General features: G+C 38.1%; 1 protein-coding gene across 2 annotated transcripts in view; it reads left to right on the top strand.

Annotated features, from left to right (window-relative positions):
• The window catches only part of GLRA2 (glycine receptor alpha 2), a 172,368-nt gene that overhangs the window by 67,535 nt on the left and 90,156 nt on the right, over nt 1-14,677 (top strand). For both annotated transcript variants that reach the window (XM_059680559.1, XM_059680560.1), the window contains exon 7: nt 962-1,176. In XM_059680559.1, the coding sequence (XP_059536542.1) occupies nt 962-1,176 (215 nt within the window). The remainder of the gene's footprint in view (nt 1-961; nt 1,177-14,677) is intronic.

Below are 14,677 nucleotides of genomic sequence, written 5' to 3'. Positions count from 1 at the left end.
TTTCATATGCATGTCCCAGTTTTGATACCACACAAGCTGAACATAGGTAGGCAATCTAGACATGATAGTTTGTTCAGTGACTGCTCCAGGTCCCTTGCTGAGTAAAATGGTCCATGAAAACTTGTTTTAGCAGTCAACAGTGCTTCCTATTCAAGTAACTAAAACATAATTTCAAGGTGTTCTTCCTGACAAAGAAGAGTCCAACCCTACCTCTTATAATTTGTCTGGACTAAGCCAAATTACCTTCTGGAGCTCTAATGTCAAGCCGATTAAAGAGGGGAAGTGTGGAAAGGAGAAGGAACATCTATTTCTTAGTAGTATGTCAAAAATTTTTATATCTTTATATGCACTCTTTTTATAGGGAGTGTAACATTGTAAACAGATTCTAGGAATATTCTAAATGTCCTCAAGCAATTACCCAAAAGGCTAGGAAATGTTTATAATGACTAGATTATATGCATGGCTGATACAAATATATTTTTTTCTCTTGCTATTGATAACACAAAAATAAATACACAATTATTCAAATTCTTTGGGAGGCCCATGTGAACTTTACAACTTTGGAGAGAATGGTTTCAAATGTTACATATTACATGTTATATATTATATATATTATGCTGTATACGATATACTATACATATATTCTGTGGGTTACATATTATATATGATAGTCTTGCAAATTCTGAAACTCTATCAAAATGAGCTTCAAAAAGGCACAGATTTTGAAAATTAATAACCCCACAGGGTTTTGGTCCAGTGACGCTTTAGATCACTCATTCTTGTACTGTCATTTCTATTACTGGTTAAGTAGGAAAAGAGTTCAACTGCTTACGTAGAGCGAGCATCTTGTAAAATCTTTCAAATCCATCTGTAATACTCTTATTTTTAAAAAATAAAGTGTGAGTCTAATAGGAAAGATAAATTCTAATTGGATTTTAAGTAATCATTTCTTGCCTTCCAGGAAAGTTTACCTGTATTGAGGTTAAGTTTCACTTGGAACGCCAGATGGGATATTATTTGATCCAGATGTACATCCCCAGTCTCTTGATAGTCATTTTGTCCTGGGTCTCCTTTTGGATAAACATGGATGCAGCCCCTGCCAGGGTCGCACTGGGCATCACCACAGTTTTAACGATGACCACCCAGAGTTCAGGTTCCAGGGCATCTCTGCCAAAGGTAAGAAATCTCCTCACTTGACAATAGTGACCTGAGAAGTTTGTCAAAGGTTTTGTAGGCTGGAGGATTCTGGAAAGCTAGAAATACCTACCAGTCTGTGACACTGTTGGAGATGCAAATGCAATAAGAGAACAAAGAACTGAGTTTAATATCATTAGAGCTTTGAGGATATGGGGCAATTTTATAATCAGATCAATTAGGGGAAAGGGGAGTCAGGGTTATGAGAGAGGAGAAATGAGTGGAGGCAGAAACATTCAGGAATTCTAAGAAGCGCTTGAGTGCTTTTGACATTATGTTGTTTATGAGCCATGAAGCTTGCAGGAATTGAAGATTAATTCAACTTATGCTGTATTGTCAACATTTTATTGGTGAAGTAATTGTGATCTGTATGCTCAGTAAAGTCACTTACATTAACAAAAATTTAAATTAAGCTCCTGGAAGTTTATGCAGAAAAGCCATCTCAATGAATATATATATATATATATATATATAGAATGAATGTACAATATTATGGTGCAGTAAATGAGATACATGAATCTTTGTTACGCCTTAATTTACCATGATGGCTGTTACACTACTATTTTCAAGTGACATAATTACCTAGAGAAAGAATCCTCCAGCTTGGTGGACATTCTGGTAACTATGGGAGGTTGACAGAGAAGTGTGGGGTGGATATCAGTGACACATAGACATTTTGTGGCAAGTCAAGTAATAATCCATAATGGCTGAACAATCTATTTTTATGTAAGGCATGCCCTCTGCATTTGTAAATACTACTTAAGCAAGTAATGATATATGCTCCACTTGTGAAATGCTCCAGCTCCCCAAAAGCGTACCTATGTGTGTTTCCCCCTTTCACTGAGTACATTGAGGCATTGGCTTCAATTTTACAGGAGTGTGAGTTCGATTTAGTATTCAGTGTATACTGCCTCATATGGTTGAGCAGCCTCTCCAAAAACCAGTTCCAGAAAATTGAGATGTAATCCCATATCTTTGCTGGCTTGAACTTATTCTCAGTTGTGCTGCATTTCACATGATGAGAAATATTAGATTGTGGTCCACATTATTTCCTATGTTGGAAGATACGGTGACATGTGAAGGTCTGTGGCTATAATGGAGATGGACTGGATGCTGTGAAAGTAGCTCTACAAACTTTTCAGGTCCATGCCTCCAAAGATAAATATTAGATTTAGTATGCTAAAAGAGAAAAGAATAGATGTCTCTGATAGTTTTTTTTTAGAACAAATAGTACAAAATACATGGGCCATATTTCTATTGGAATATAGTTGTTAAAAATACTAACAGCCTTTTATTCAGCTATAAAATCACAAATCAATTTTACCTATTAGAAATTCTAATCCACACTGTGCTCCCTCCCAAACTGGTTCATTTGCTTATTTCTCTTTAGTTATTAGTTACTGCCATCACCGCATGCCATGCCATTATTAAACCCCAGGATGCACAACCATGTATTTTACAATTTAATAGATAGCTAAGGTATTGGTGACAAATTGTAAGCAGATAATGTCAAAAGTAAGACATTTAGCCTCCAACCACTTATTGCTATGAAAATAGTAGCCATTTATTTTCAAAGTAAGAGCTTGAGTTTTAAAAAATGTGTTACTCATTCTTATTAGCTATTATGTTTCTATATCAATGGTCAAAACTATTGCTAAGTAAATTGTAACTAATCAGTGATCTTTGCATGTAGAGATAATCAGGAACCAAAAGAGGGCATATTCAAAAATCATTTTATACTGGGCTCTGAACTCATAGTGGTTATCTTTTTGCCATCAGCAGGTTTATCTTCCTACATGTATTTTTCTTAGGCTATTATTAAACATGGTTGGCTTTCAGCTAACTGTGGAGAGATGTGACTCATATAGATGACAAGTGAGAAAAGAAAATGGGATCAAAAGTGAGTCATGGAAAATAAAGAATTAACCATACACTTACACACACACAAACACACACATACACATATATAGATACTCATTTTAATTTATAAATACTGCAGTCCCTGAGCAGGTGCTCCACTATGCTGACTGTAAAGTTACTCCAGTGCCTGTGGCAACAACCTTTACAGAGTAGGCATGCACATTATTTCAATTAATTATTTTTTAATGTCTAGTTGTCTGCAATAATACAGGGTTTTGGGGAATAAGGGTCTCTCAATAGCTTTTTCATTCTTCAAGAATGTCCTGCATCCTGCATGCAAATGTGTATGTAGTCTCCCTTAAGAGTGAGGCTTTAGTCAAAATTATGAGATAACAAGAATATCCCCTCTCAAAACTGTTAAACTTATAAAAGAAATATTTAATTTAGAGTTTTATCCATATGATGGTAAAAACTCCATTGATTTTATTCAAGTTTACATAACCAACACTAGCAGAAATCCTGGCTCATAATAGGTGCTCATTAAAGTGCTGATTAGTGAATGAATAAACAATGTTGAATAGTCTTATAGTCAAGAGGTATTTCACATGTAATTTATTATTTTTTTAATATATTTTATTGATTTTTTACAGAGAGGAAGGGAGAGGGATAGTGAGTTAGAAACATCGATGAGAGAGAAACATCAATCAGCTGCCTCCTGCACACCCCCCACTGGGGATGTGCCCGCAACCAAGGTACATGCCCTTGACCGAATCAAACCTGGGACCTTTCAGTCTGCAGGTCGGCGCTCTGTCCACTGAGCCAAACCAGTTAGGGCTCACATGTAATTTAATTGACAATTAATTTACCCATTCATTTATTCAACTAACATTCATTAAATGTTTTCTCTGTGCCACTCATTATGCTAGGAGCTGGGGAAATGAACTATAAAGTAAACATAATCCTTGCTCTCAGGGGCTTGTAATCTTTAATGTCAAAGACAAATACTTGGAATAGTGATTATTAAACAACTAAAGGCCCCATGAATGAATTCGTGCAAGAGTAGGCCTTCCGTCCCCTGGCTGCTGGCACCGACTTCCCTCTGGCACCCGGGACCCGGGCTTCCCTCACAGCCCCGGCTTTGTCCGGAAGGACGTCTGGTCTAATTAGCATATTATGCTTTTATTATTATAGAGGTGGAATACAGTCAAGCACCACATGACAACAGTTCGCTCAATGACAGACCACATATATGATGGTGGGCAAGATTATGAGAGAGCTGAATTTCCTGCAAAAAACTGAAGGATTTGTGGTTCAGGACAATATACAACAGCCAAAACTACATGGCCATGACAGTCCCCTGTGTTCCTCTATCTCTCCATTTTGATTTTCTTATTCCGACTGACCCTCAGATAACCTTTGATTCCCTCCTGATCTATGCCTTGCTGATAACTTAAGATATGCAGATGATACCATCTTACTGGCAGAAAGTAGCAATGATTTGAAACAACTTCTCATCAACATGAAAGAAGTGCCAAAGAAGGACTGCATTTGAACATCAAGAAGACATACATCATAACTACAAAAGAATCACACAACTTTAACATTTTTGATTGACATAAAAATTATTAAATATTTTTGCTTACCTTGGTTCTGTCATCAATTCAAATGGAGACTGTAGCCAGGAAATCAGGACAAAGCTGAGACTTGGAAGTGCAGCAAAGGAAGAATTAGGAAAGACCACTAAGAGTAAAGATGTGTCATCAGAGACCAAGACTGAGATCCTCCACACCCTCATATTCCCTATTACTATGTACGGATGTGAAAGGTGGACAGGGAAGAAGGTTGATGGGGAAAACTTGATTCATTTGAAATGCGGTGTTGGAGGAGAGCTGCACAGATACCCTGGACTTTCAGAGAAATGAAAAAGTGGGTCCTAGAGAAAATTAAACCCTTAACATGCCTGGAGGCAAAAATGACCAAACTAATGTTGTCCTACTTCAGGCACATCATGAGAAGGCAGAGTTCTTTGGAAAAGACAGTGATACTGGGAAAAACAGAAGGCAGCAGGAAAAGAGGAAGATCAAATATGAGATGGATTGACTCCATAAAAGAAGCCGTAGGCATGAGTCTGCAGGAGCTGAGCAGGGCTGTTGAGGACAGGACATTGTGGACAGCACTCATTTATAGGGTCACAAGCAGTCAGAGCCAACTCAACGGCACATAAGAGCAATACGCTTTAACCAGTCAGTTTCTCCTCAATATTTCTAATCTATCCAGTCCCTATCCCTATTCATGGAGTAGCACAGACAGCTTCAGTGTTCTATTCCCAACCCTGTCAGAGGAAGCAGGCAGAACGCTTGTGGGACAATGTTTATGAAGTCTATAGTAGTGTAGCGTAATGGCCTAGGCCAGCCGTGGGCAAACTGCGGCCCGCGGGCCGGATCCAGCCTGTTTGAAATGAATAAAACTAAAACTAAAAAAAAAAAAAAAAAAAGACCGTACCCTTTTATGTAATGATGTTTACTTATAATTTATATTAGTTCACACAAACACTCTATCCATGCTTTTGTTCCGGCCCTCCGGTCCAGTTTAAGAACCCATTGTGGCCCTCGAGTCAAAAAGTTTGCCCACCCCTGGCCTAGGACTTCAAATTCATTCACCACTCATTCATTCACTCACCCAGAGCAACTTCCAGTTCTGTAAGCTCCATTCATGGTAAGTGCACTCCAAAGGCATATCATTTTAATCTTTCATGCCATATTTTTACTGTACCTTTTCTAGATTTGTGTAAGTACACTCTATGATGTTCGCAAAATGATGACATCACCTAACAACACATATATCAGAATATATCCCCATCATTAAGCACACACGACTGTATAAGTACATCAAGAAAGATGCCTAACCTATTAAATAGAGGAGGGAGAAATGGAGGGGGAGGGGGAGAGGGAGGATAGAAAGAGGAAGGAAGCAAGAGAAGGAGAGAGAGAAGTTAGGAAAAAGCCCTAAAGGAGGTAGCCTGAGCTGAATCTATAAAGCAGATTAAATAGGTGAAGTAGGAGGAGATAAAGGTCATTCCAGGCGATGAGGCCTTCCTACTCATATTTGGGTTACACTTATAAAATAAGCTTTTCTAGAAGACAATCTGGGCAGGTTTCCAACCTGCTTCACAAATTTTAAACACATTTCAAGTAAGAAACTTGTGTTTATTGATTCCAAGTTAATATCCTGCCTTCCTGCCAACCAAAGGTTTTTGTGGATTTTACTTTGTTTGGTCTGGTTTTGTTTGCTTTGGTTTTCAGAAGTTCACTGCCTTCCCCAAATACAGGAAAATGAAATACTAGCATAATATCTGTTCCATAGATACCATCCCATTTGAAGCTGTAAAACTAGTTCTAAAAATAAACATCTCTGCCACCCTGACCAGTGTGGCTAAGTTGGTTGGGTGTCATCCCATGCATGGAAAGGTTGCTGGTTCGATTCCCTAGGTAATGGGTTCCATACCCATGGGTGGGGATGCAGGAGGCATCTGACTGATGTTTTACACTGATGTTTCTCTCTTTCCCTCTCCCTTCCTCTCTCCTTAAAAATCAATAAAATATTTATATCTATCTATATATAATACTATATATATATATATATATATATATATATATATATATATACACACACACACACACACACACACACATACACAGGGTGTCCCAAAAATGCATACACACTTAACAGCTCATAGTACAATTGAGGTTTATTTCTTTTCAGATTTAACTCACTGAAATGAATAATTATACTAAGTATGTACACATTTTTGGGACACTCTATATGCATCTCTGCCAACTTCCAAGAAACTGTTCAGCTGATAATGTTCTAACCATTTGGAGCCTAAAACCCCCAGTGGCATATTATAGGCTGGGTGTATTGTTGTCTTTCTAACATGCAGGAAAACATCAGGCTATGAAACATCAGGCAGTATTTTCCCTTACTCTGTGTTATTATAGCTGAATGTGTTGTGGGAACTCATAAGCGTGTCTTGAGTCCTCATTTGTGACTGCAGCCTAGACACTGTAGAGGTGAGAGCAAGCATTGGTAGGGAACAGTGGGGATGGCACAAGTGCCCAGGTGACTCTGACAGGTCCATAAACATCTCCTTGGAGCAAGGATCCAGAGGCATCTTTAACCATTATTAACGGAGATGCCCTATTTCCTATAGGAGAAAATGTCCCCTTATTTTCAGCCATCTGGTAAACTAAGACCAGCTGGGCCATTTTAAGCAGCTACCAAACCCAGGACAGCTTGGAATTTAAAACAAAAGAGGCCCTAGCTCTGCCACATTCAGTCTTGCTTTATTCCCCATGATAATGTTTCAATGTAGACACTGTAGTGAGAGAAACTATGAAAGCAGTAAGACTGATAGTTATAGAGGTTCTGAAATAAGGATTTGGATGTCTGTTTTAACTCTAAAAAATAAAGATAATTGCTCCTCGAATCAGGTACATCCCTAGCTAATTGGAATGAATTTCTTAGGTCAGATTGGTATTTCTGGAAAAGGTTGGGAAATGTTTTTGTATTATAAAATCAGGATGCCACTAAGTTCTTGGATAAAAGATTAAAAAGTCAAGAACGTCCAAGGTTTGGCAAATTGATCTGCAGACCAGCTTGCGTTTTAACCAGATGTCTGTATATGTGGGAGACTTCATAAATTTTCCCTCTGACATTTCCCAAGCCACAGCAAATTGAAGAGTCATTGATGTAGTGAGTGTGTGATAAAAATATGCAAAGAGATGACGTGGGTGAATTCTCTCAGGACAGAGCTGGAGCACCAGTGGCACTTTAGTTTAAGAATGTTGTTGGCAGCCTTTTCAGGGAAGCTGACAGTCAGAGAAGCTACCTAGGCTATGCTTCTTCTCAAGTCCTGGTAAGGCTCATAAATTTAGGGAAATAGCATTTTGAGATTAAATATAATTTCAAACACTCTTCCATTTCATTAAAATGAATAACTCTCTCAGGGTCATACAGCCTAAGTGTCTTTAGGTGAGGAAAAAATGAACTATTATGCAGAATGTATTACATACTCAAGATACAGACCTGAAAAAAGAAAACTTTTGTCCTTAAGAAGACTGACACATACATGAGATAGAATATTTTAATTCATTAAACTAAGGGCAATACAGTAGTTTTGTGGGGGTTTTGTTGTTGTTTTTTTTTTTTACAAAATGACCATAATAATTCTGCTCTCTATATCCATACCCTTTAGGTAATAGCTCCCTTCCACATTGACTGTCAACTTGACCATATGACTTGCCTTGGCCAATGGGACAGTGACAAATATGACATAAGCAGAGATTTGAAAAATGCTTGTATATTGTACTTAGCTTCTCTTGCTGCTCTTGGGGCTCCTATGGACACCACCAAGTGAATAAGGCCAGGGTAGCTTATTAAATGATGAGAGACACATAGCCCAGTTATTTCAATTACCAAGATGATAGCCAGTTAACCACTACTTTCTTGCTCACTGCTCCAGGTACTGGTCTCCTCGTTGTTTCCCAAACATGCTAGGCACATGCTGTCATTCCTGGGCCTTTGCAATGACTGCTCTCTGTACCTGGAAAGCTCTGCCCCCAGATATTCACATGGCTAACTTGTCTACCTTTTCCAAGTATTTTTTTCAAATTTTACCTTTTCAATAAACCCTGCTCTGGCCGTTATCACTGCACCATGCTTCAGCAACACCTTGGCCCCACTCAACTTTTTAATTTGTATTTGTTTCCCCCACTGTATTTTATTACCTTACCAGAGTCCGGGTGCACAGATTCATGCGCTGGTGGGGTACCTCGGCCTGGCCTGAGGGGATCGGGCCCAAACTGGCTCTCCAACATCCCCTGAGGGGTCCTGGATTGCAAGAGGACATAGGTCAGGCCGAGGGATCCCTCGGGTGCATGATCAGGGCTGGGGAGGGACTGCAGGAGGGCTCCAGGGCGTGTCCAGCCCATCTCCCCCAGTCCCGATCGGGCGGACCCCAGCAGCAAGCTAACCTACTGGTCAGGGCGTCTGGCCCCTGGTGGTCAGTGTGCATCATAGCAACTGGTCGAATGGTCAAAGAAATGGTTGGACACTTAGCATATTAGGCTTCTATTATATAGAATAGCAACTCCAAGATTTATATCAAACTCTACTATGGATTATGTTTATTTTAATTGTCTATTTCCCTTAGCTTGACTATGAACTCCATGAAGGCAAATATCTTTATCTGGCTTACTCCCTATAACAGCACCTAGCTTATAGTATATGTTCAATAAATGTTTGTTGAATGAATAAATGGATATATACATCTCCAAAGTCTAGTCACTGAGAAAAATCCATCTAAGCTTTCTCTAGGATATCTTGACTGGCTATTCTTTACCACAGAGTATCCTGGCTACCTGCATTATATTACTCTAACACAGTGATGGCAAACCTTTTGAGCTCGGCGTGTCAGCATTTTGAAAAACCCTAACTTAACTCTGGTGCCATGTCACATAGAAATGTTTTGATATTTGCAACCACAGTAAAACAAAGACTTATATTTTTGATATTTATTTTATATATTTAAATGCCATTTAACAAAGAAAGATCAACCAAAAAAATGAGTTCGCATGTCACCTCTGACATGTGTGTCATAGGTTCGCCGTCACTGCTCTAACATAATAACACTTTTATAAAGTTTCACTTCTCTGATTCTATCAAGTAGTATATTCATTTTTCTTAGATTGCTTATAGGCAATCTAACCAAAGAAATAATAATAAAACAGCAATGGTTTGGATGAGAGGGCAACTAGATATGCCATTTTTATTGCTGTCTTGCTTCCTTAGCACTGTCACAACTGTTTTGGAGATTTCTCAGTGAGCCAATGCAAGTGACTATTTCCTCTTCTTGCTCTTCTAGTTTGTTTGGATGCAAGCGTATTTTTAAAATCTCATAAAGGCATCCCCAGGTCTCCTCATCTGAGCTCTCTACAGTCATTCCAGACCAGAGGTATATCCCCATACTCTTCCATGGGGCCCAAATATCAGAAAATACTCCGTTTTCTTTGCCTACAAAAACCAAGTGGTTTTTTGTTTCTCTGATTCTAACATGTCATCAAAGACTTTCTGTGCATTTGAACATTAGAATTTCTTTGGACTTGAGGAAACCATGAACTCTAATCTGAAGCAAACTGCATGATATGCTTAAAGCAAACCATTTTCTATGCCTCACAAAAAAGGGGGGCAACCCCAGTTTGCTTTCCAAAATTAACTATGTCTTAAAAAAACTGGAATTTCAAAATATTTTCCAAACTGGACATGAACTGATCTTATTAAATCTTAAATTTTTGTGTTGTTAGCAGAAGAGCAGGCCTCAGTATTCCTGTTAGGGATGGAAAAACTGATGACTATGAAGGTCAATTCACTTCCCATTTTTGAAGATCTGCTTGAAGGTGCTACTTCTTACAGGAAGCCCTCGTGAATCTCCATCAAATGTAAACAGCCTCTCTCCCTTCCTTGCATCTATGGCATTTTGGGGGTCTTATATCGATCACTGTATTCCAACATGTGGCTTAATGATCAGGGCTCATGTGTACTTGTCCTAATATATTGTAAACTCCTTGTAGAGAGGACCACGTATTGCTCAACTCTGCATGGCCCATGTGACTTACATAGAAGATATTGTTAAATACTCTGTGGGGGCCACATTCAATGGTTCCTGATGTTCTGTGATCAGAGCAAGATTTAGTGTTGGAACTTACTTGGCCTCATAAGGAAGTGTCACTAAAGCAGGGGGTCTCAACCTTTGTTGCACATTTGAATTGACCAGTGGCTCATATGACTATTGATATGGTTAGGTTTTAATCTATCATTTTATGATTTTATTTGTCCCATCTGTTCTTTAAGCTTTTCTACCTTCTTTCTGATTTCCTGAAGTTTACTGGCTCTTTTCAACTCAAATCCTACCCTCTGAACTCTAGCTTCTGTGGACTCTCCAGACCTTCAGCTCCATCTCTTCAATTTTGGAAGTTTGTTGAGTTCTGCTTAGGTTCCTCCTCTCTGCATCATGACCTGAAAACTCTCTCAAGACAGTAAGCTGGAGAAATAGCAGGACTGACATCATTTGTTTTCTATGTCTCATGGAATCACTGCCCTTTTTGCCTAATATCTGATGTCCTGAAAACCACTTTTTCATATTTTGTTCAGATTGTTTTTTAGTTAATTCAGGATGGAGGGTAATTTTGATCCCTGTTACTCCATCTTGGCCTTAAGTGGAAGTTAATGCCATGGTTCTGAATCTTTGATTTCTTTCTAAAATTTGACATGAAATGTAAATAAATTGAATGTAACAATTTTGATAACTGAAATAATTATCAGACCTAGCATCTGTAATAATAAAAGTGTAATATGCTAATTAGACTGGACGACCTTCCAGATGAAGCCAGGGCTAGGAGGGAAGTGTGGGTCCTGGGTGCCAGAGGGAAGCCAGTGCCGGCAGCTAGGGAAGGAAGGACTACTCTTGCACGAATTCGCGCATCAGGCCTCTACTTAGCTTATAAATGCTAAGATTACAGTTGTCCTAATCAATGAAGACCACATTTATTAAATAAATGGCTATGAACTCTAAGACTGAGAACAAAAGTTCTTTGAAAAATTAATAATTGGTATGTATGGGCACAAATAATAGCCTAATGGGAAAATCAATTTTTCTCTACAAAATGTTTCATCAAAAGATTTGCTTCAAAGTGTTATATTCCAATATATTTAGGCTTATAATCAACTGATTATTTTCAATTCTTTTTTATAACACACTTTGGACTGCTCTGGGAAGAGGGGACCTTACCTCCTGTGTAGCAACTCCTCTTCACACGTCAATTTCTCTTAATGGTTCCTATTTGCCCCCCTGGATGCACTCACTTAAATCACATAATTATTTACTTTAAAAAGGTTTGATTCAACACAATAAAATATTCAAGGTACACCTACTATGTTAGACATTAAGTCAAAAAGATAGTGAAATAGTCCCTGCCCTTGAAGAATTTATTATCTAGTACAAGACTCAGCAAATATCTATGAAGGGACAGACAGTAAACATTTTAGGTGTTGTGGGCCATATACTCTCTGTCACAACTACTCAACTCTGAACTTATAGCACAAAGGCCGCCACAGACAAATGCTAGTACATACACACAAGAGCATGGACTGTGTTCCAATAAAACCCCTGACCTAATAGAAAGAAGCAAAGGTGTACATAGAACAATAGAGGGTGGGGCAAAAGTAAGTTTACACAGAATACGAGAAACACAGAGTTTATTTTTATATTATTATTTCTTAATTAATGTATTAGTTTCCATATGAACAAATATAAAACTACTTTTACCCCACCCTGTACATGTATTACAAAGATGACCAGAAACAAATCTTAATACCTGGTTTATAAAAACTGAATGATTTAATGGAGGCAGCAATGTATGAGCTGATGTATTAAAATTTGATAGCATTATAATAAGCAAAAATGACAGGGGAAGACCTGAAATAAATATCAGAGATGAGTAAGCACTGAAGATTTGGGGAATAAAATAACCCTATTTAGCTGGAATGTTGATTATACACACAAGTGAGGTGGGAAATAAAGAAATGTGAGGCCTTTGGATTCCCTCCCACAGAGATAGTGTCTTCCTTTGCTGGAGTGGTTAAGCTCCTTTCTTCCATCCTTTATCTCATTCTGTCTTATATTACGGTTATTTTTGCATTTCTCTTTATTCCTCTACTAGACAATCCTCACATTTAGGGCAATGATTATATACTGCTAATTTTTAAATCTCCACTGCTTCTGGCACAGAGATAGATGCCAGCAGCAGAGCAAAATTATTTGTGGAATTAATAAATGAAACCATCCACTTCAGCCCAAACCATTTGGGCTTGCTAACTAGACCCTGAGGCCATGCAGAAATAGTTTAAAGACTAGCTGACTAACAAGGAGTGGAAATGTTCACTAGTTACAACAGTAGCACCTTTATTTTTCAACAAGAGTTTTGATAAGAGACCTTGCAAATCCTCATTGATTAATTTCTTTGATTCCTTCATCATGCAGATTTGGCCATAATTAGTAGCCACTTGAAATACAGCTTCTAAGTTGTAATTCTCCACAGTCTATTTCAAGGGGGGAAATCCATATAGTTAAGTACTTGGGTTTTATTTTTTAATCAAAAGGTTAATTAAGTGAATTAATCTTTATGTTTGAATACATTTTTGCATGGAATTTTGAATAAATAATTTAAATGGGTTAAAATTAAATTAGTGTGGTATTAGAATGAATAATAAAGCTTAGGGAATGAGTAAAAATCTCATGTGTTCTATTAATTATGTAACAGCAGACAAAATTGCCTATGGCAAATTTAACCTGAAAAGACAGGAAAGCGGATTCTCAAATCCTCCTGCAATTGCTGGTATCTCCATAGAAATCATTTTGTAAAATGTATAGTGTTCCATGATGACATAGTTTTTGAGCAGTTCTTTAATTTTATTTTTATTTTTAGTGCTTTCAGAGAGGAAGGAAGAAGGGGAAAGAGATAGATAGAAATGTCATTGTTCAGCTGCCTCCTGCAAGCCCCTACTGGGGATCAAGCCTGCAACCCAGGCATGTGCCCTGACCATGAATCAAACCTGGGACCCTTCAGTCCGCAGGCTGACACTCCATCCACTGAGCCAAACCAGTTAGGGCCGAGCAGTTCTTTAAAGAAAAGTACTAAGCAGTTAGCATTTAAATGAATCTTCTGAATTGCAATGAGAGTAAATAAATGTAGAATCATAAATCAACTTTGTCATGTCCACTAAGGAAATGAAGATAGCAAAAATGGAATCTGAGTACACACGTGTGGCTGAGAGAAGAGGCCCAGAATCATTTAATGAAGATTTTCTAGGTGCAAATAGCGATACCATCCATCAGCAGGATCTGTTTATATAACACCTGTGTCTGTGAGATTACGTAGGTGGTGGCTTATGAGTAGGAACATTTTTTTGTTAGTAAATGTTACCAATAAGCAAATAAGCTAAGAGAAATATGAGGGCCAGAATCTGTGTTACTATTCAGGAGAAAATGGATAGTAAAAGAATAATGTACACTTCAAAATATGAGAATGCAAGACAAGTTCCATCATGGTTTTTGACAGTCCCAAGAGAAGTGCTAATTTCTTCTTTATGTGAAATTAATCAGGTCATAAGAAATGTGTGTCTCAAGTTAACTCTATTGGAAACAATTCCTAGGGAGGAGTTTTGAATATGTCTCCTATCTAGAAATTACAGGGATCAAATACTGCAGTTTGAATGGAAAGCAAAGAGCTACTTTCCCTAGTGCCCATACGGAATCACTGTTCCTGGTCTTCCTTGTCCATACCAAGACTGGTTTTGGGGGGTGGGGGGGAACCCATAAAGAGAGGGGTATGGTGAAGGGACATAGTAGCCAATTGAATGAGTTCCCAGTGGCCAAAACTAGAGCAATTCAAGCAACAAAATAATATAGTATTAAATAATAACCCATATCATAAAATAAATACCCATGAATCTATACTGCTATAAATAAATGACTGGATAAAATAATTATGGACAGTAGATAAATCTC

The sequence above is a fragment of the Myotis daubentonii genome, chromosome X (assembly GCF_963259705.1).
Source record: "Myotis daubentonii chromosome X, mMyoDau2.1, whole genome shotgun sequence".
NCBI classification, from domain to species: Eukaryota; Metazoa; Chordata; class Mammalia; order Chiroptera; family Vespertilionidae; genus Myotis; species Myotis daubentonii.
The sequence above is the reverse complement of the archived record's forward strand: the minus strand, read 5'-3'. Positions and strand labels throughout refer to the sequence as shown.